This window comes from Mesoplodon bidens, assembly GCF_964165515.1.
Source record: "Mesoplodon bidens genome assembly, chromosome: 2".
Lineage (NCBI taxonomy): Eukaryota > Metazoa > Chordata > Mammalia > Artiodactyla > Ziphiidae > Mesoplodon > Mesoplodon bidens.
The window spans coordinates 164346552-164365623 of NC_138177.1; the positions used below are offsets into that span (position 1 = coordinate 164346552).

General features: G+C 48.8%; 1 protein-coding gene across 1 annotated transcript in view; it reads right to left on the reverse strand.

Annotated features, from left to right (window-relative positions):
* Nucleotides 1-17259: 17259 nt before the first annotated feature.
* OPRD1 (opioid receptor delta 1) overlaps nt 17260-19072 on the reverse strand; it is a gene marked incomplete at its 3' end in the record, with an annotated part of 36217 nt that continues 34404 nt past the window's right edge. Inside the window, exon 3 of the mRNA XM_081224183.1 lies at nt 17260-17792. Within this exon, the coding sequence (XP_081080309.1) occupies nt 17260-17792 (533 nt within the window). The remainder of the gene's footprint in view (nt 17793-19072) is intronic.

A 19072-nucleotide genomic window follows, 5' to 3' on the forward strand; every position in this document is an offset into this window, starting at 1 on the left:
TGTATAACTGAATCACTTTGCTGTACAGCAGAAAGAAACATAACATTGTAAATCAACTATACTTCAATTAAAAACTTGATTACAAAATATATATATCATGCAAAACAACACCAAAAAAACAAAAAAGAATAAAAAATACCTGTAGCCACTCAAGGTCAGGGGACACAAGTGGGAAGGAGGGAAAGTCAGAGTGGAAAGATGCAGTGGTCTCAACCAATTGAAGTTCATGTAATTTTTTTTTTGAATTTTTGAATTCTATTTTATTTATTTTTGTATACAGCAGGTTCTTATTAGTTATCCATTTTATACATATTAGTGTATACATGTCAATCCCAATCTCCCAATTCATCACACCACCACCACCCACCCCACCACGGCTTTCCCCCCTAGGTGTCTATACGTTTGCTCTCCACATCTCTGTCTCAATTTCTGCCCTGCAAACCAGTTCATCTGTACCATTTTTCTAGGTTCCACGTATATGCATTAATATACGATATTTGTTTTTCTCTTTCTGACTTACTTCACTCTGTATGACAGTCTCTAGACTCATCCACGTCTCTACAAATGACCCAATTTCGTTCCTTTTGATGGCTGAGTAATATTCCATTGTATATAGGTACCACATCTTCTTTATCCATTCGTCTATCAATGGGAATTTAGGTTGCTTCTATGACCTGCCTATTGTAAATAGTGCTGCAATGAACATTGGGGTGCATGTGTCTTTTTGAATTATGGTTTTCTCTGGGTACACGCCCAGTAGTGGGATTGCTGGGTCATATGGTAATTCTATTTTTGGTTTTTTAAGGAACCTCCATATTGTTCTCCATAGTGGCTGTATCAATTTACATTCCCACCAACAGTGCAAGAGGGTTGCCTTTTCTCCACACCCTCTCCAGCATTTGTTGTTTGTAGATTTTCTGATGATGCCCATTCTAACTGGTGTGAGGTGATACCTCATTGTAGTTTTGATTTGCATTTCTCTAATAATTAGTGATGTTGAGCAGCTTTTCATGTGCTTCTTGGCCATCTGTATACCTTCTTTGGAGAAATGTCTATTTCGGTCTTCTGCCCATTTTGGATTGGGTTGTTTGTTTTTTTAATGTTGAGCTGCATGAGCTGTTTATATATTTTGGAGATTAATCCTTTGTCCATTGATTCGTTTGCAAATATTTTCTCCCATTCTGAGGGTTGTCTTTTCATCTCATTTGTAGTTTCCTTTGCTGTGCAAAAGCTTTTAAGTTTCAATAGGTCCTATTTGTTTATTTTTGTTTTTATTTCCATTACTCTAAGAGGTGGATCAAAGTAGATCTTGCTGTGATTTATGTCAAATAGTGTTCTTCCTATGTTTTCCTCTAAGAGTTTTATATTGTCCGGTCTTACATTTAGGTCTTGAATCCATTTTGAGTTTATTTTTGTGTATGGTGTTCGGGAGTGTTCTAATTTCATTCTTTTACATGTAGCTGTACAGTTTTCCCAGCACCACTTATTGAAGAGACTGTCTTTTCTCCATTGTATATCCTTGCCTCTTTTGTCATAGATTAGTTAACCATAGGTGCATGGGTTTATCTCTGGGCTTTCTATCCTGTTCCACTGATATATATTTCTGTTCTTGTGCCAGTACCATACTGTCTTGATTACTGTAGCTTTGTACTATGGTCTGAAGTCAGGGAGTCTGATTCCTCCAGCTCCCATTTTTTCCCTCAATATTGCTTTGGCTCTTCGGGGTCTTTTTAGTCTCCATACAAATTTTAAGATTTTTTGTTCTAGTTCTGTAAAAAATGCCACTGGTAATTTGATAGGGATTGCATTGAATCTGTAGATTGCTTTGGATAGTATAGTCATTTTCACAATATTGATTCTTCCAATCCAAGAACATGGTGTGTCTCTCCATCTGTTTTGTATCATCTTTAACTTCTTTCATCAGTGTCTCATAGTTTTCTGCATACAGGTCTTTTGTCTCCTCAGGTAGCTTTATTCCTAGGTATTTTATTCTTTTGTTGCAATGGTAAGTGGGAGTGTTTCCTTAATTTCTCTTTCAGATTTTTCATCATTAGTGTATAGGAATGCAAGAGACTTCTTTGCATTAATTTTGCATCCTGAAACTTTACCAAATTCATTGATTAGCTCTAGTAGTTTTCTGGTAGCATCTTTAGGATTCTCTATGTATAGTATCATGTCATTTGCAAACAGTGACAGTTTTACTTCTTCTTTTCCAATTTGTATTCTTTTATTTCTTTTTCTTCTCTGATTGCCGTGGGTAGGACTTTCAAAACTATGTTGAATAACAGTGGTGAATGTGGACATCCTTGTCTTGTTCCTGATCTTAGAGGAAATATTTTCAGTTTTTCACCATTGGGAATGATATTTGCTGTGGGTTTGTTGTATATGACCTTTATTATGTTGGGGTAGTTTCCCTCTATGCCCACTTTCTGGAGAGTTTTTATCATAAATGGGTGTGGAATTTTGTCAAAAGCTTTTTCTGCATCTATTGAGATGATCATATGGTTTTTATTCTTCAACTTGTTAATATGGTGTATCACATTGATTGATTTGCATATATTGAAGAATCCTTGCATCCCTGGGATAATCCCACTTGATCATGGGGGTGTTGATCACTTAACATCCTTTTAATGTGCTGTTGGATTCTGTTTGCTAGTATTTTGTTGAGGACTTTTGCATCTATATTCATCAGTGATATTGGTCTGTAATTTTCTTTTTTTGTAGTATCTTTGTCTGGTTTTGGTATCAGGGTGATGGTGGCCTCATAGAATGAGTTTGGGAGTGTTCCTTCTGCAATTTTTTGGAAGAGTTTGAGAAGGATGGGTGTTGGCTCTTCTCTAAATGTTTGATAGAATTCACGTGTGAAGCCATCTGGTCCTGGACTTTTGTTTGTTGGAAGATTTTTAATCACAGTTTCAATTTCATTAGTTGTGATTGGTCTGTTCATAGTTTCTGTTTCTTCCTGGTTCAGTCTGGGAAGGTTATACCTTTCTAAGAATTTTTCCATTTCTTCCAGGTTGTCCATTTTATTAGCATAGAGTTGCTTGTAGTAGTCTCTTAGGATGCTTTGTATTTCCGCAGTGTCTGTTGTAACTTCTCCTTTTTCATTTCTAATTTTATTGATTTGAGTCCTCTCCCTCTTTTTCTTGATGAGTCTGGCTAATGGTTTATCAATTTTGTTTATCTTCTCAAAGAACCAGCTTTTAGTTTTATTGATCTTTGCCATTGTTTTCTTTGTTTCTATTTCATTTATTTCTGCTCTGATCTTTATGATTTCTTTTCTTCTACTAACTTTGAGTTTTGTTTGTTCTTCTTTTCTAGTTCTTTTAGGTGTAAGGTTAGATTGTTCATTTGAGATTTTTCTTGTTTCTTGAGGTAGGCTTGTATTGCTATAAACTTTCCTCTTAGAACTGCTTTTGCTTCATCCCATAGGTTTTGGATTGTTGTGTTTTCATTGTCATTTGTCTCTAAGTATTTTTTTATTTCCTCTTTGAGTTCTTCATTGATCTCTTGGTTATTTAGTAATGTATTGTTTAGCCTCTATGTGCTTGTGTTTTTTATGTTTTTTTCCCTGTAATTGATTTCTAATCTCATAGAAATCAGTTACAGGGAAATTTTTGTGGTCAGAAAAGACGTTTGACATGATTTCAATTTTCTTAAATTTACTGAGGCTTGATTTGTGACCCAAGATGTGATCTATCCTGGAGAATGTTCCATGCACACTTGAGAAGAAAGTGTAATCTGCTGTTTTTGGATGGAATGTCCTATAAATATCAATTAAATCTATCTGGTCTATTGTGTCATTTAAAGCTTCTGTTTCCTTATTAATTTTCTGTTTGGATGGTCTGTCCATTGGTGTAAGTGAGGTGTTAAAGTTCCCCACTATTATTGTGTTACTGTCGATTTCCTCTTTTATAGCTGTTAGCAGTTGCCTTATGTTTTGAGGTGCTCCTATGTTGGGTGCATATAAATTTATAATTGTTATATCTTCTTCTTGGATTGATCCCTTGATCATTATGTCATGTCCTTCCTTGTCTCTTGTAACATTCTTTATTTTAAAGTCTACTTAATGTGATATGAGTATTGCTACTCTAACTTTCTTTTGATATCCATTTGCATGGAGTATATTTTTCCATCCCCTCGCTTTCAGTCTGTATGTGTCCCTAGATTGGAAGTGGGTCTCTTGTAGACAGCATATATATGGGTCTTGTTTTTGTATCCATGCAGGGAGCCTGTGTCTTTTGGTTGGAGCATTTAATCCATTCACGTTTAAGGTAATTATCGATATGTATGTTCCTATTACCATTTTCTTAATTGTTTTGGGTTTGTTTTTGTAGGTCCTTTTCTTCTCTTGTGTTTCCCACTTAGAGAAGTTCCTTTAGCATTTGTTGTAGAGCTGGTTTGGTGGTGCTGAATTCTCTTAGCTTTTGCTTGTCTGTAAAGCTTTTGATTTCTCCAAAGAATCTGAATGAGATCCTTGCTGGGTAATCTTGGTTGTAGGGTCTTCCTTTTCATCACTTTAAGTATATCACGCCACTCCCTTCTGGCTTGTAGAATTTCTGCTGAGAAATCAGCTGTTAACCTTATGGGAGTTCCCTTGTATGTTATTTGTCATTTTTCCCTCGCTGCTTTCAATAATTTTTCTTGGCCTTTAATTTTTGCCAATTTGATTACTATGTGTCTCAGCATGTTTCTCCTTGGGTTTATCCTGTATGGGACTCTCTGCGTTTCCTGGACTTGGGTGGCTATTTCCTTTCCCACGTTAGGGAAGTTTTCGTCTATAAACTCTTCAAATATCTTCTCGGGTCCTTTCTCTCTCTCTTCTCCTTCTGGGACCCTTATAACGCGAATGTTGTTGCATTTAATGTTGTCCCAGACGTCTCTTAGGCTGTCGTCATTTCTTTTCATTCTTTTTTCTTTATTCTGTTCCACAGCAGTGAATTCCACCATTCTGTCTTCCAGGTCACTTATCTGTTCTTCCTTCTCAGTTATTCTGCTATTGATTCCTTCTAGTGTAGTTTTCATTTCAGTTACTGTATTGTTCATCTCTGTTTGTTTGTTCTTTAATTCTTCTAGGTCTTTGTTAAACACTTCTTACATCTTCTCGATCTTTGCCTCCATTCTTTTTCCGAGGTCCTGGATCATCTTCACTATCATTATTCTGAATTCTTTTTCTGGAAGGTTGACTACCTCCACTTCATTTAGTTGTTTTTCTGGGGCTTTATCTTATTCCTTCATCTGGTACATAGCCCTCTGCCTTTTCATCTTGTCTATCTTTCTGTGAATGTGTTTTTCTTGTTGTTGTTGTTGTTTTGCGGTACGCAGGCCTCTCACTGTTGTGGCCTCTCCCACTGTGAAGCACAGGCTCTGGACGCACAGGCTCAGCGGCCATGGCTCATGGGCCCAGTCGCTCCGTGGCATGTGGGATCTTCCCGGACTGGGGCACGAACCCGTGTCCCCTGCATCAGCAGGCAGACTCTCAACCAGTGCGCCACCAGGGAAGCCCTGTGAATGTGGTTTTTGTTACACAGCCTGCAGGATTGTAGTTCTTGCTTCTGCTGTCTGCCCTCTTGTGGATGAGGCTATCTGAAGTTCATGGATTTTACTTTTGCCAATTTTACAGACACATATGACCTTGTGAACACAAGGCCATGGTCCTTCCTAGGGCCTATGCAAGTGTGAGGCCTTGACTGACAAATAAACCCCATGGTGAATCCACCCCTAGGCCTGGTGGGGTCAAGTTTGAAGTGCCCATGGGAGATTTGGGAATTCTGGAGCCAGAGCAGGATCTGGGTTCATGTCTCCCAGCCAATCCCCTCCATCCCAACCCCACTCCCGAGCCTCACAGGCAGGCTTTCACCCAGATCTTCCAGAGCCTCCTACCTGGAACTAAGCCCATACTCAGTGTACCTTCGGTGTGGCCACATACTAACAGTTAGGTTGCTCCAGCCAGGACTGCTCAGGGATCCTCTGTTCCATCAGTCGAATCCTCCTTTGCTTTCCAGGCTTGGATGTCCAAGCCCATAAGCCCCAGGAAGCCGTCTCTGCCTGCCCTTGCCTCCCCAGACAGTGCCAGCACTGTGCTTGGCACCAAGGCCTTTGGTCAGTACAGGGTTGTTGTCTGAGTCCCTGCAGTGCTGTCAGTCAGATATCACCCACGTGTGGTCAGTCTAGATGGACACGTCCTAAGCCCTTCCTCTTGCAGCCAGGCTGGGGCATGGAGGGTGGGAGACAGAGAGAGAGAGGACTCAGACCCAGATACAACACCTCTGACATATGGGTCACTACTGTAACGGGGGTCTTACATTGTTTTGCAGGAATTTGGAATCAGCTCCTGTCCAGTGCGAGCTGGCTAAGACTGGTTGGGGCCGCTGACCCTAAAACTGGGCCTGCACAGGTGTCTGATGAATGACGTTTCGACATCAGAGGGCAAAAAACTCCACCTCAGATCATGCTAAGCACCTCCGTTGTTGAACATGCATCCTATAAAGAAGCCACGTCACTCAGATACACCTGTGCAGAACCCTGATTACCTCACCCTTTCCCTACCTCCAACCACCTTTCCACACACGTAAGACTCTGCTTCTTTATCCCCCACCCCTTGCCTTCGGAGAGGCAGAGCTGAGACTTGTTCTCTTGTCTCCTCACTTGGCTGCCTCGTGAATAAACCCTTTCTCTGCGGCAAACTTCGGCATCTCAGTGTCTGGCTTGTCATGTGTCAGCAGACGAACCTGGATCGGTAACACTAGGTCTGCCTGACTCAAGGTGTCAGGCTATCTTTGCTCAACCTCAGTACTGGACCGTCTGGGCTGAACCATCCCTTCCCACCCCTGACCCACATCTACTTCTGCTCTCATTCTGGATTCTCCATCCACTCACTACAGCCAGGATGGTGAAGAGAAGCTCAAAGGGGTCCCGGGGGCCCATGGGAGTGGAACAGCAAGCAAGGGGCCCTTTTGGAGCCCCACGCTGTACAAGGGGAAAGACTGGACTTTCATCTGTTTATTCACTGCTTATCCTCAGTCTGAGCACAGATCCTGCCACACTGTGCACAATAAGTATTAGTTGAATGAATGAATTTGAGGCAGCAGCTCAGGGTAGGGGAACCTTCTTGGGTGGGGAAATCATCCCTCCAGGTGGACCTCATCCACCTCTGGGTGCTTCTCCTGGTCCTCTGGGGGTGGGGATCTGGGCTGGGTTTCCTACAGTTATTTTTTTAATATAAATGTATTTATTTATTTTTGGCTGCATTTGGTCTTCGTTGCCGTGCACGGGCTTTCTCTAGTTGTGGCGAGCGGGGGCTACTCTTCCTTGTGGTGCGCAGCTTCTCACTGCGGTGGCTTCTCGTTGTGGAGCACAGGCTTTAGGCGCGCGGGCTTCAGTAGTTGTGGCTCGCGGGCTCTAGAGTGCAGGCTCAGTAGTTGTGGCACACAGGCTTAGTTGCTCCGCTGCATTGGCAGGCGGATTCTTAACCACTGTGCCACCAGGGAAACCCCCTACAGTTCTTAGTAAATATTTTCAGCTTTGCTGTGTCTTCCTTCTCTTTCTCTCTGGAGCAACATCCTGACTATCAGAGGAAGCTGCTGTGTGAGTTTGGGCAAATCACTTCCCCTCTCTGAGCCTCCAGCTCCTCATTTGTTAAAAATACTCACTTTCGGATTTCCCTGGTGGCGCAGTGGTTAAGAATCTGCCTGCCAATGCAGGGGACACGGGTTCGAGCCCTGGTCCGGGAAGATCCCACATGCAGCAGAGTAACTAAGCCCGTGTGCCACAACTACTGAGCCTGTGCTCATGAGCCACAACTACTGAGCCCACGTGCCACAACTACTGAAGCCCGTGCGTCTAGAGCCCGTGCTCCGCAACAAGAGAAGCCACTGCAATGAGAAGCCCACATACTGCAACGAAGAGTAGCCCCCGCTAGCCACAACTAGAGAAAGCCCGCGTGCAGCAACGAAGACCCAATGCAGCCAAAAATAATAAATTAAGTAATTAAAATAAATTTTTTTAACTCACTTTCAAGGTTTTAAATTATTCAATTGAAATATTTATTATGACTTTTCATGTGCCAGGCACTGCATAAGGCCCATAGATTTAAAGACTAAAGGAGGTAATCGCTTTAAAGGACAGTAGTGCCTGACACGTAAAGGGTGGTCAGTCAGTTATAGTTCTCCATGCTCACCCAGTATCTCCCAACAGAATGCCTCCCTCATTTAAGACCCTCTTTCAGAAACCAGTTCCAGTCCACAATTTCCAGGGATGAGGAGAAGTCTGGGCCAGTGGATGAGCTGTGGACAACAGAACAGGAGAAAGGAATAGGAACCTAATAAGGGTGCTAATGCCAGGCATGGCCAGTAGATGGCAGCAGCGTCCGTGAAATGAGCTTGTCCTCCTGAAGCCTCTCCTAAATTTCCCCCAGACCAGGCTGTATTCATACAGTGAACACATTAGGGTGAGTAAGTGTGTATCCTGGTGGGAGGTGTGTGTACAAAGAAATGCGTGTGCATGTGTATGTCAACAATACGTGTACAGGTGCCAGGAGTGAGTCTGGGTGAGAGAACAGAACGCACCCAACAGTGTGAAGGAGTGTGGCGGGAGGAGGTTTGTGCACACAGTCAGGTATGTGTACGTGTGGCCTCCGGGTCAGTGTAGGTCTATTTGCATGTGGCTGTGTGGTGTGTATGGACTCCCCCCAAACCCCCAGAGCAGCCTCTTAACCTTTTGGGTCCTGGAGCCCTGGGCACCTAATGAATCCCGTGGCAAAGCACATACTTGACACAGAGTGCATACCCCATTTCAGAGGGTTCTGGAATCACTGTGAACCCCCTGGGGGTTCCCCTGGGTAAGGGAGTACATCCAAATGTTAATAGAATGGAGAACTATGGATGACGTTTTGCCCCTTCTTTTCAAGCTTATTCTCAGTTTCTATAATGAGCATTTTATAATGACCGTAAACATCACTGAAGAAAAAAACCCGTGTTCCCTTCCACCAGTCTTTCCTTCCCTCTCCTCCCAACACCTTAGGATGCAGCTGGGTTCCCCTATGTCTGGACGAGCTGTAGGGCCCAGCAGCTTGCTGAGAGAGGGCAGGTCTTGCTCAGCATGGGGGTGCTCTGTTAGCAGCTGCGGGATACCCAGGCAGGGCCAAGGGTCAGCACAGTGCAGTCAGAGAAGGCTTCCTGGAGGCAGTGGAAGCGGCACTGACTTGGAAGTGTGAAAAAGCTGGCACCTGACAGAAGTCTGCCCAGCCCGCCCCATTTCTCTGAGAACCGCCTGCCCTTGGGCTGGGCCTCAGCAGTCCCCTTACTGTAGAGGGTCCCCCTCTCTCTCCGAGGGATTTTGAGGTGGCAGGCAGGAAAGATCGAACTAAAACTACTAGCATCCTCTGTTGGGAAGGAGCACGAGAGGTCATCTGGATTTTTCAGGCAACTGGAAGCTACTGAAGGTTAAAAGCAGAGTGTGTTTCCCCATTAATAATAAGGTGCCCCCGTTACATGCACAGCTGTTGTCTTGTTGGGTCCTCAAGAGAATCCTGGCAAGTTAGTTACAGTAACTGTTTTCCTATTTTACAAAAGAGGAAAGTGATGCCCAGAGTGGTCCTGCCGATGTGCTTTTCCTCAGGGCAACTCCAGAGGTGAATTTTAAAATCTCTACGGTGCACATACTCACATAAACGCCTAAGGCTCTGGCACGTGCCCACTCCCCTCCTCTCCCTCCCCTCCCCGCCTCACCTTCAGAGCTGTTCTTCCCAGCCTCAGTGGGAGTTGGCTCTGGGCAGAGCTGCGGAGCCTCTGGGAGATCTGGACTTGAGCCGCTCCCTGAGTAGAGTGAGGCCAAGCAGTCAAGGCCCCTCCCTACCCCCCCGCAGCCCGGTAGCCCTGCCTCCACCGCTGCCCACACACTCTGCAGCTGGGGGTGGGGTGAGATCCCAGTCTGGGTCAGGGCACCCACCTGAGTTGGAGCTTTTCACCTTGACACAGCAGGGCCCAGGTGGGCAGCCCAGGGCTGGGGCTCGAAAGGGAGGTTGCCCCAGAGGGGAAGAGGGGCTCTGTGCCCTGGTGCTCTCTTAAGGACCCAGTCACACATGGTGGGGAGGCACATCCTGGGCAGGAAGTTCCCGTTCCAGAGTTACTGAGTAACCAACCATCAGGGCGAGGAGACTTGGGGCTTCTATGACCAAAGGCAGGGTCACGGTAGGGCAGGTGGGAGGAGGGTGGAAGCGGGGAGGGAGGTTAGTGGGAGCCCCAAGAGGCGTGTGGGCAGGGCTCTGGAGGACAAGGGCCTTAGATTAGGGGGTGGGCCACAGGGAAGAAGGAGGAGCCAGTCTGGAGGGGTGGGGGTGGGAGACGCTCTAGGAAGTGGCTACAGCTGCCTCGTGTGTCCGTCTCTCCCATCAGGTGGGGTTCTTAAGGACAGTGTAGCATCTCCCTCTGAGATAGGTCCTGAGGGTAGGGCTACCCTCTCCACTCAATGTCAGTGGGCAGGTCTATGTCACCCCCCAGATTGGGCCCCCCTCATGAGGGGAACACAGAGGGTGAGCAAAAGAAACAGCCAGAGACGTGGACACTGAGAATAGGGCTCACTTTATTGGGAAAACAGAAGGTTGGGTCCTTGGTCCCAAAATGGGACCTGGGAGAGGCAAGAGCCAGATGTTTTGAGTCAAGTTCATTTTGACATGCCTACCTCCATCACCCCCAAAGGGGGGCAGCTCCAATTACAAACACCAGTCCCCCAGGGGGTCTCTGGTTTTTCCCAGTCTCTGGGCAAATGCCCAGGGGATTTTACCAATAGATGTCTGCTTCTCGGATCAAGGAACATGAGGGAAATAAATGTCTCTTTCTCTCCCAGGATGGCAGCACACTCAGAACCCGTCAACTCCTGCCTCTGCCCCTCCATTGTGCAGAGGCCCAGAGAGGGACGGAGCCCTGCCTAGGGGCACACAGCCAGCAAGTGGAGGATGGAGAGTCAAACCCACATGCCCTGTCTCCTGGCTTGGGACTCATTCCAAGAGGAGATTCTAGAAGATGAGCCCCATCAGATGGATGTCACCTGCACCAACACCCGCCAAGGGACTCCATCCCCATGACTCACAGGCAAGCCAGAAGGCCCAGGCCAGTGCCACCCAGGGACCTCTCTTCCCTCCCAGGCTGTGCCCCAATCTCGGGTCCCTGGGCGGGTAGTCCTGGTGAGGACAAAAGGGGACAGCTATGTAGAAGGTACTTGGAGAGAAGACATCCTCTTGAAATTTGCTTCTCCAATGCATGCTGTCCCCACTTCTGAAACTCAAGGAGATGGTTAAAAAGGAAAGTTCTTTGCTCCTGACCCACCTACAGCACTTAAGAGACGGGGGTCGGAGCAGGTATAAGGTGTCACATTAGATGACATTAAAAAGCTCCATTTGTTGAGCACTTACTATGCACCAGGCATAGTGTTACCAAACCAGGTTCCTCTGCCTGACACTCCTTCATCCACTCCGTAGAATAATAATTGCCCTGTGCCAGTTGCAGTGTCACTTGCTGAGAACACTTGTGTGACCCAAACAGACAGGTCCTTCACTCATAGCCTCTTTGTAAATCTTCACAACTTCTTACCAGATAAGCGTTGTCATCCACGATGGAGGAAATGGGCTCAAAGAGTGAAGTGACTTTCCCAAAGTCACACAGCAAAGACATGGCAGGCAGTCAAAAAAAAATCATAGAACGAGCAGGTCTTCCAAGGCAGGGAGAAACTGGAAGGGAGAGCGACCTGCCAAAGTCACAGCAGTTTCTTGGATGGCTGGCCTGTGCCGCTGCTGCCAAGGTGATGAGGCACAGAGCCTGGCAGGAGGATGCTCAGTTCACACCTGTCAGCCGGACACCAGGGTCTCCCTAGTACCACCAGTGTAATCAGAGTGTCCTCTTGGGAGCCAGGAGGAGGAAAGCCGAGGAAGTGCACTCGACAGACCCAAAACAGCATTCTAGCTGGCCCAGCCATGGACAAGCCGGTAGCCTTGGGCAAGTCATTCCCTTCTCTGAGCCTCAGTTTCCTCATCTGTAAAACAGGGGTAATAATGCCTACTTCACAGTCATGCTGTGAAGACGAAATGTTACCCCATGTAAAGTGCCTAGAACAATGAAGGGTCCCTGCATGCTGTAGTACCTGTTATGCTTACACTGGCCTCGCACTGAGATCTGTGCCTGGGAAGAGCTGCGCACAGGTGGGGCTCATGAAGGTGGTGCTCGTGGAGCCAGAACCGGAGCGACCCCCAAGCCTAATGCTCCACTCCATCAGGAGGCCCATCAGGAAGGCACCTCATCAGCCCCTCTCTGGGCCCCATTTTGAATTTCCAAGCTGCCCGCCACCAGAACCACACAGCCTGCTATTCTAGCCCCTGCTAGAGAGTCCTGACCCTCTCCTATCACTCCCCCCAACACCCAGCACTATGTGCTCAGTGCCCAGAAATGACATAAAGGAAGACACGATGATGAGATTATAAATGAAAGGAGTGTGCGTGTGTGTGTGTGTGTGTGTGTGAGTGAGTGTGAATGCTGGTGCCAGGATCCGGGGGGATCACTTCCTAGGTGTTTTGGAGCCTCCAAGCTGGCTCCCAGCCTGGATCTGCAGTAGCTGCCAGGTGGGAAGGCACGCCGAGGACAGGCTAAGGATCTGCTGATGATGACAGAGGGGCTGGTTTTTGGGTGGAGGCCCAGCAGGGGCCCAGCCTGGACTGTTGCCCCTCGAAGTCCTCTCAGGACATAGTGACCCCTCTCCATCTTGGGGAACATTTCAAGTTCCAAGCCAAACAAAGCTCCTTAGACAGCAGCTTCTGGCACCCTCATTATTATTACAGGATAACCCTGTATTGGGGGCCTACTATGTGCCAGGCAACATCTCTATCCTTCAGAGAGAGCGCTTGGAAGTGAAGTGACTTGCCTAAGATCACACTGCTAGCAAGTGGCCAATAATCCGGCAAAATCAGGACACTTACTAGAAACTGAGCATCATATTAGAGACTGAATCAGTCCCTCATCTTAAATCTAGGAGGAAACAGAAGCTCAGAGAGGGCGAATCCCTTGCTGGGGTCACACAGCCAGCCGGTTAGCATCACAGCTGAGATTTGAATCCATTGTTGGGGCTTCCCAGGCCATGCAGAAAACTGAACTTGAGGGCTCTGGTTTACTCCCATCACCCTCTTGCCCGCCCCACCCAACCTCTCTTACATGACACTTGACATTATCCATCACTCTCTCCCCCTGGGAACGCCCTCCTCCGGTTTCCATGGCAGCACATTCTCCCCATCCTCCTCCTGCTTCTCTGGCAGCTTCTCACTCTCCATGGTGGCTCCTGAGCCTAAGATGCAGGGGGATCCCCAGTCTGGGTCCCCCATCTCTTGTCTTCATCACTACCCCTGAAAGCTCATCTCCTTTTCCGTCTAGATCTCTAGCTCTGACCTTACACTGCAGCTCCACTTTTAAGTAATAGCGGCTACTTACCATGTGCTAAGAACTTATGTGCTGGGCCCTATACATACATTAATTCATTAAATCCTCACAACAATCCCATGAAGGAAGTCCATTCTACGGATGAGGAAACTGAGGCACAGAGAGGGAAAGCCAAGATCTGACTCCAGCCTTAATTAACCACTACTTCTATTATAAGAATAGATACGAAATTGTAAGACATTTTGAAACCAGACGCAAAAACTTTCCTCCCACCTCCTGAAAAGAGAGGAGTGGAAATTTTGGAGGAAACCAGACCTACTCCACCGCTTTGAGAGCTCTGTGATGATCTAGAACTACACGTTCAACTTGGAGCTTTAAAATGCATCATGCACAATACACTTTGAAACGTGAAGGTTTGGAGAGCTTCAGGAGGAACAAAATTTCATGGAAAATTGCCCCTTTCCCTCAGATTTTTCCATTTAAGTTTTAAGTCTTCAAAAACCTCATCCCAGGATGCCAGCTACTAAGGCTCTTCTACTTCAACAATGCCTGGAATTCACTGGAAACTTGGACCCTGGAGTTCCACTGACTTGAGTTCTGCCACCACCAAAGAACGGGCTCTGTGACTTAGGGGTAAGTGGCTTGACCTCTCTGAGCCTGACTTCTTGTCTAAAATAAGGGCAATGCTGGGGCTTCCCTGGTGGCGCAGTGGTTGAGAATCCGCCTGCCAATGCAGGGGACATGGGTTCAAGCCCTGGTCCAGGAAGATCCCACATGCCGCAGAGCAACTAAGCCCGTGCGCCACAACTACCATAGAGCCCACGAACCACAACTACTGAGCCCACGCACCGCATCTACTGAAGCCCACACGCTCTAGAGCCCATGCTCCACAACAAGAGAAACCACCGCAATGAGAAGCCTGCACACCGAAACGAAGAGTAGCCCCCGCTCGCTGCAACTAGAGAAAGCCTGCGCGCAGCAAGGAAGACCCAACACAGCCAAAAACAATAAATAAAAATAAAATAAGGGCAATACACTTGCCCCACTGGGCTGTCATGAAGATCAGAGGGATAATGTGCATCAAGCATGTGGCATGGGGCCTGGCACACAGAAGCATTCGGCTAAGCCCCACACTCTGGCTACACACAACTTCTTGGGTTTGCCAAACACTTGAACATTTCCATGCTTTTGCACACGCTCTTCTCTCTTCTCGGTGGTCAACTCCTAGTCAACCTTGAAGGCCCTCTGACCCTTTCCACCTCTTCCAGAATTGCTACAAATATAGGTTTCAGTAAAAAGCTAGAAAAGGCACTTCCCTGTGACACCCCCGCCCTCCCTGTCACAGAATGCATCACACTGAGATGCAAAGGTCTGTTTATGCTTTTGTCTGAGCATGGGCTTGAACTTTCTGAGGGCAAGGCCGTATCTGACTCATTTCCGAGTCCCAGTGCCCAGTGTGCACATGAAGTAGTCAGCCCCTGATGACTCCAAGACAAATTTATATATAAGAAGTGGTAAAAAACAAACAAACAACAACAACAACAAAAAAAAACCAGGCAGATCTGTTACAGCCACAGGAAATGGCAGTGAGTGGATCCAGAGCAGCCTCGAGACAGGCCTGTCCTAGGAGGGGTTGAAGGGGACACAGTCTTTACATGGAGAAGAAACAGCCCTGGCTCCAATATCACCTCCTTCAGGAGTCTTCCCTGGTTCCTAAATTGTCCCCTTTCTATGACATCTCCACAAGGCACTAGCAGGAGGGGTCCCAAGTGATAACAAGTGTCCAGGAGTGTGTCCCCTGCCTTGCTGACACCCCGCCATTCAGACACAGAGACCTCTATAGTCCAAGGATCCGTTTGGATGGTGAAGGTGGTCTAGGTGGGCTGGGACCCCAGGCCTTGGTAGCTTAGCAGCCTGGATCTGAGTGCTGGGCATGGTCCCACATCTTCCAAGGTCCTAGTAGAGCCACTTCCTGAGGGAAGGAAATTCCCAGGTCTGGGGCTTCCTGAGAAGGGGACTATGCTTTGCCCACTAAGGGCATCTCTACCCCTAATGTGTCCAAAGCCCACCTTGGTGCCTAAGTGCCAAAGCCCCTGAATGCTAGCTCAGCCCCTGCTGGAGTGACAGCCTCCCAGACAGCGGAAAGGCTTTTGTTCCAAGGAAATGACTGTCAAAGGCAGAAGAGGTATATCGTTTCTTTTTTTTTTTTCTGTTTGAGACAAAGATGTCAATTTCTTTCCATCTGTCCCAAAAAGGGAAGAAAATTAAATTTGTTTTTACAAAGATGTCAGCACACTGCTTCAGTAGGGATTCAGGGGTGTGTGACAGAGACAGTGCCGGGGAGAGAGGGGGGAGAGGTGGGGAGGTGGGGAGATGAAGCATGGGGGAGGCACAGGGAACAGGCCAGACCCTGATACTGGGGGAAAACAAAGACCTGGCAGTGGCTGAATAAAATGCCGAACAAACAAAGAGAAAAACTTCTATGCCTAGCTCTGGTGGACCTCGCCCTTCGCAGCTTGAAGGGGGCAGCTCGAGCAGGTGGGGGACCTGGGGACGCACACTGATGCTGGCACTGCAGTTATAAAAGTCTTCTTCCCCCCAGTTCCTTCAAAGTCAGGTCCCGGGCAGGGGATGTGGTTCCAGTTCACTGGACATGTTGGGTGCAGCCAGATGTTGGGAGGAGGGAGAGAGGATTTCCTGGAGGTTCTTATCAAGGCGCCAGAGACTGAGAGAAGGAAAATTCCACCCTGGTGCTTCAGATGTCCCCACCCAGTCCCAGGTGCCATCTACATTCACGGAGCTCTAACTAGTGTGGACCTCTGTCCTCCAGCACCTGGGCCAGAGAAGCCAGGGCCGTGGGGATCCCCAAAGCATCTGCCCTCCAGCTTGAGGACCTAACCTCAAAGCAGAAGCCCCCTCTCTCTGCCACCCCCACCAGCCCTTGGCACAGAGGCCGACTGGCAACTCCGGTTTTGGATCCGCAGGCCCTCCCTACTCCTTCCTGTTGGGACCCTACCCCATCTGAGGCTTCCCTATCCTGGAGCCTCTGTCCTTGCTCCACTGTCTCATCCCAAGCCTCACAGGGACACAGTGCTGGAGACACTACTTCGATGCGGGGCATCCCTGCCCATTCCAGGGAAACAACTGTCAAGGAGAGAAAAGGTAGAGTGTTTCTATTTTATTTTCTCTTTGTTTATAAAGATGCCACGTTGGACCTGGACCTCGGCAAGCCCCGCCTCTTTCTGGAACTCGGGGTTGGTACTCTACCGCAAATTGAGGCCCCATGCCCTGCACACAGGCCCTATCTGGTGGCCCAATCGGGAGCCTCGCTGTCCTGTCCTTCGACTCACCCCCAGAAGGGGCCCCTCCCCACCACACAGAGGCCCAATCTTGAAGCTCAATTCCACCGTCCTCACCACTTCCCCTCCTTGGTCCTGGGCCCGGTGTCAGGCCAGACCCCAGTTCCTGCAAGCCCAGCTGCAATTAGAACCCGTGGCTGTCTCGAGGTTGGGGCCCCGCCCCGCCCCCGCCCCCCGCGCGGGGGCCCCGTTTAGCCGCCCAATCCTAGAGCAACAGGTCCCACTCCCCTAGGCTCGCTAGCTTCCCCAGCCCAACCCAAAGCCTTTGACCTTGAGCTCAGCCTAGAGGCACCGCCCCACCATCCTTCCCCCCCGCCCCCCGCCGCCTTCCCCAGAGGTCCACCCCACTGCAGGGGCCCCATCTCCAGGCCAGCGGCCCCCTTCCGCCCCACTCCGCGTCGTGGCCCCCGCCCCCATTAGAACTCGGCATGACCGCCGCCGGGTCACTCCGGAGGGGCGCGCGGCGGGCCGGCCCGGCGGGGTCAGGCGGCGGCGCCACCGTCGGACAGGGTGCAGGCGGTGACCCGATCGCGGGCCGTGGCTTCGCGGGCGCGGCCGAAGCTGCCGGGTTCCGGGCGGCCGCAGGGCGTGCGGCAGAGCTGGCGGAAGCAGCGCTTGAAGTTCTCGTCAAGGAAGGCGTAGAGCACGGGGTTGAGGCTGCTGTTGGCGTAACCGAGCGCGATGCACAGGTGCAGCGCGGCCACCACGAGCGGGTCGCGGCGGTCGATATCCACCAGCGTCCAGACGATGACGAAGATGTGGATGGGGGCCCAGCACACCACGAAGGCGCCCACCACCACCAGCACCATGCGCGTGATGCGCCGCAGACTGCGGTCTTTCTCCTTGGAGCCAGAGAGCAGGCGCACGCTGCGCAGGCGCAGCAGCATGAGGCCGTAGCAGACGGTGATGACGAGAATGGGCACAACGAAGGCGAAGAGGAACACGCAGATCTTGGTCACCGTGTCCCAGTACCAGCTGGGGCTGGGGAACTGGAGCATGCACACCACTGCCCCGTCTGGGCCGGGGAAACAAGGAAAGACAGTGGGTGAGGGGCTCGTGGGCCTAAGGACCTTGTCTCCCTGCTCGCCCACCCTTCTCGGCTTAGTCAAGCCCCACTGCCTCCTCCTGGCCTTTTCTCAAGGTGATTTCTACCCGGAATGTCCTCCATCACTTCTGCACTTGGTGAACTCCTATTCATCCTTCAAGACCTCAGCAGGATTGGCCCTAACCTAGGAGGTCTGCTTTCTATATTCTCTCCCAGTCCCTTTATCAACCTCTGTGTACATGGGCAGCAGTGATATAATGATAATGATATAATTTAGCCCAAGCCCACTAAATGACAGTCATTATGATAACAGAAAATACCCCACACATTTCCAAAGTAGCTCCAATGGGGAAAATATTGCTAGGATTGACTTAGAGAGCATGAGTTAAGAGCAGGACTCAGGCCCTGCTGTGTGATGTGGCCTTGGGCAAATTATTGAACCTCTACCAGAGCTCCCATAAAGTGGGACTAACAATAGTACCTAAACTCATAGGGTTGTTGTGATTAAATGGGCCATGGCACGGAAAGCATTTAGCACAGTGGAGTTCAAGCACTTGGTGCACTCACAGGGCCGAGGAGCAGAAACATGTGGGAGTCCGGGGATCAGAGCTAGGGCCAAGGAGGCAGATGTCAGCTTAATGTCAAGAACTTTCTGACTGCCACACTTGTCCAGAAGTAAGAGGGGCACCTAGGATGGAATGAGCTCCCTGTTCCAGGAGTGTGGGCTTGGGCTGGATGAGCACCTCAGGGGATGTTATGGGATTCAGATACAGGGCTGAGGCTGGCCCAGGGGACTTCCAGGACCTCTTGGGATTCTGGAATCTGAGGACCAACCCAGTGGACTTGGAGCCTGAGAGTTGTAAGAAAAGGGCTGGGATCCACAGACAGAGTGGTTCCACAGGACATCAGGCTGGCAGGACCCCCACCAATGACTGAACCCAAGGACTTCATTGTACAGATGGCAGAAGCAGGCCCAGAGAGGAAGAGCACTTGTCCAAGGTCACACAGCAAGTGGCTTTACAGAACTGAGTGCCAGTGACACACACTGGGGGAGTGTATGTGTATGTGTAAGAGAGTGTGTGGGGGGGGGGGGTTGGGGATGAGGGGGCCCATCTGGCCTGGCCCCAGGAGGGCTGTGGTTAATGGCCTGTAAACTGAAGGCTGACAGTGAGGAATGGGGCCCAGCTGGTGAGTCAAGTCTAATCACACGGAGACTATATAAGGCACCAGGAGCTCTACCCTTGTGAGAG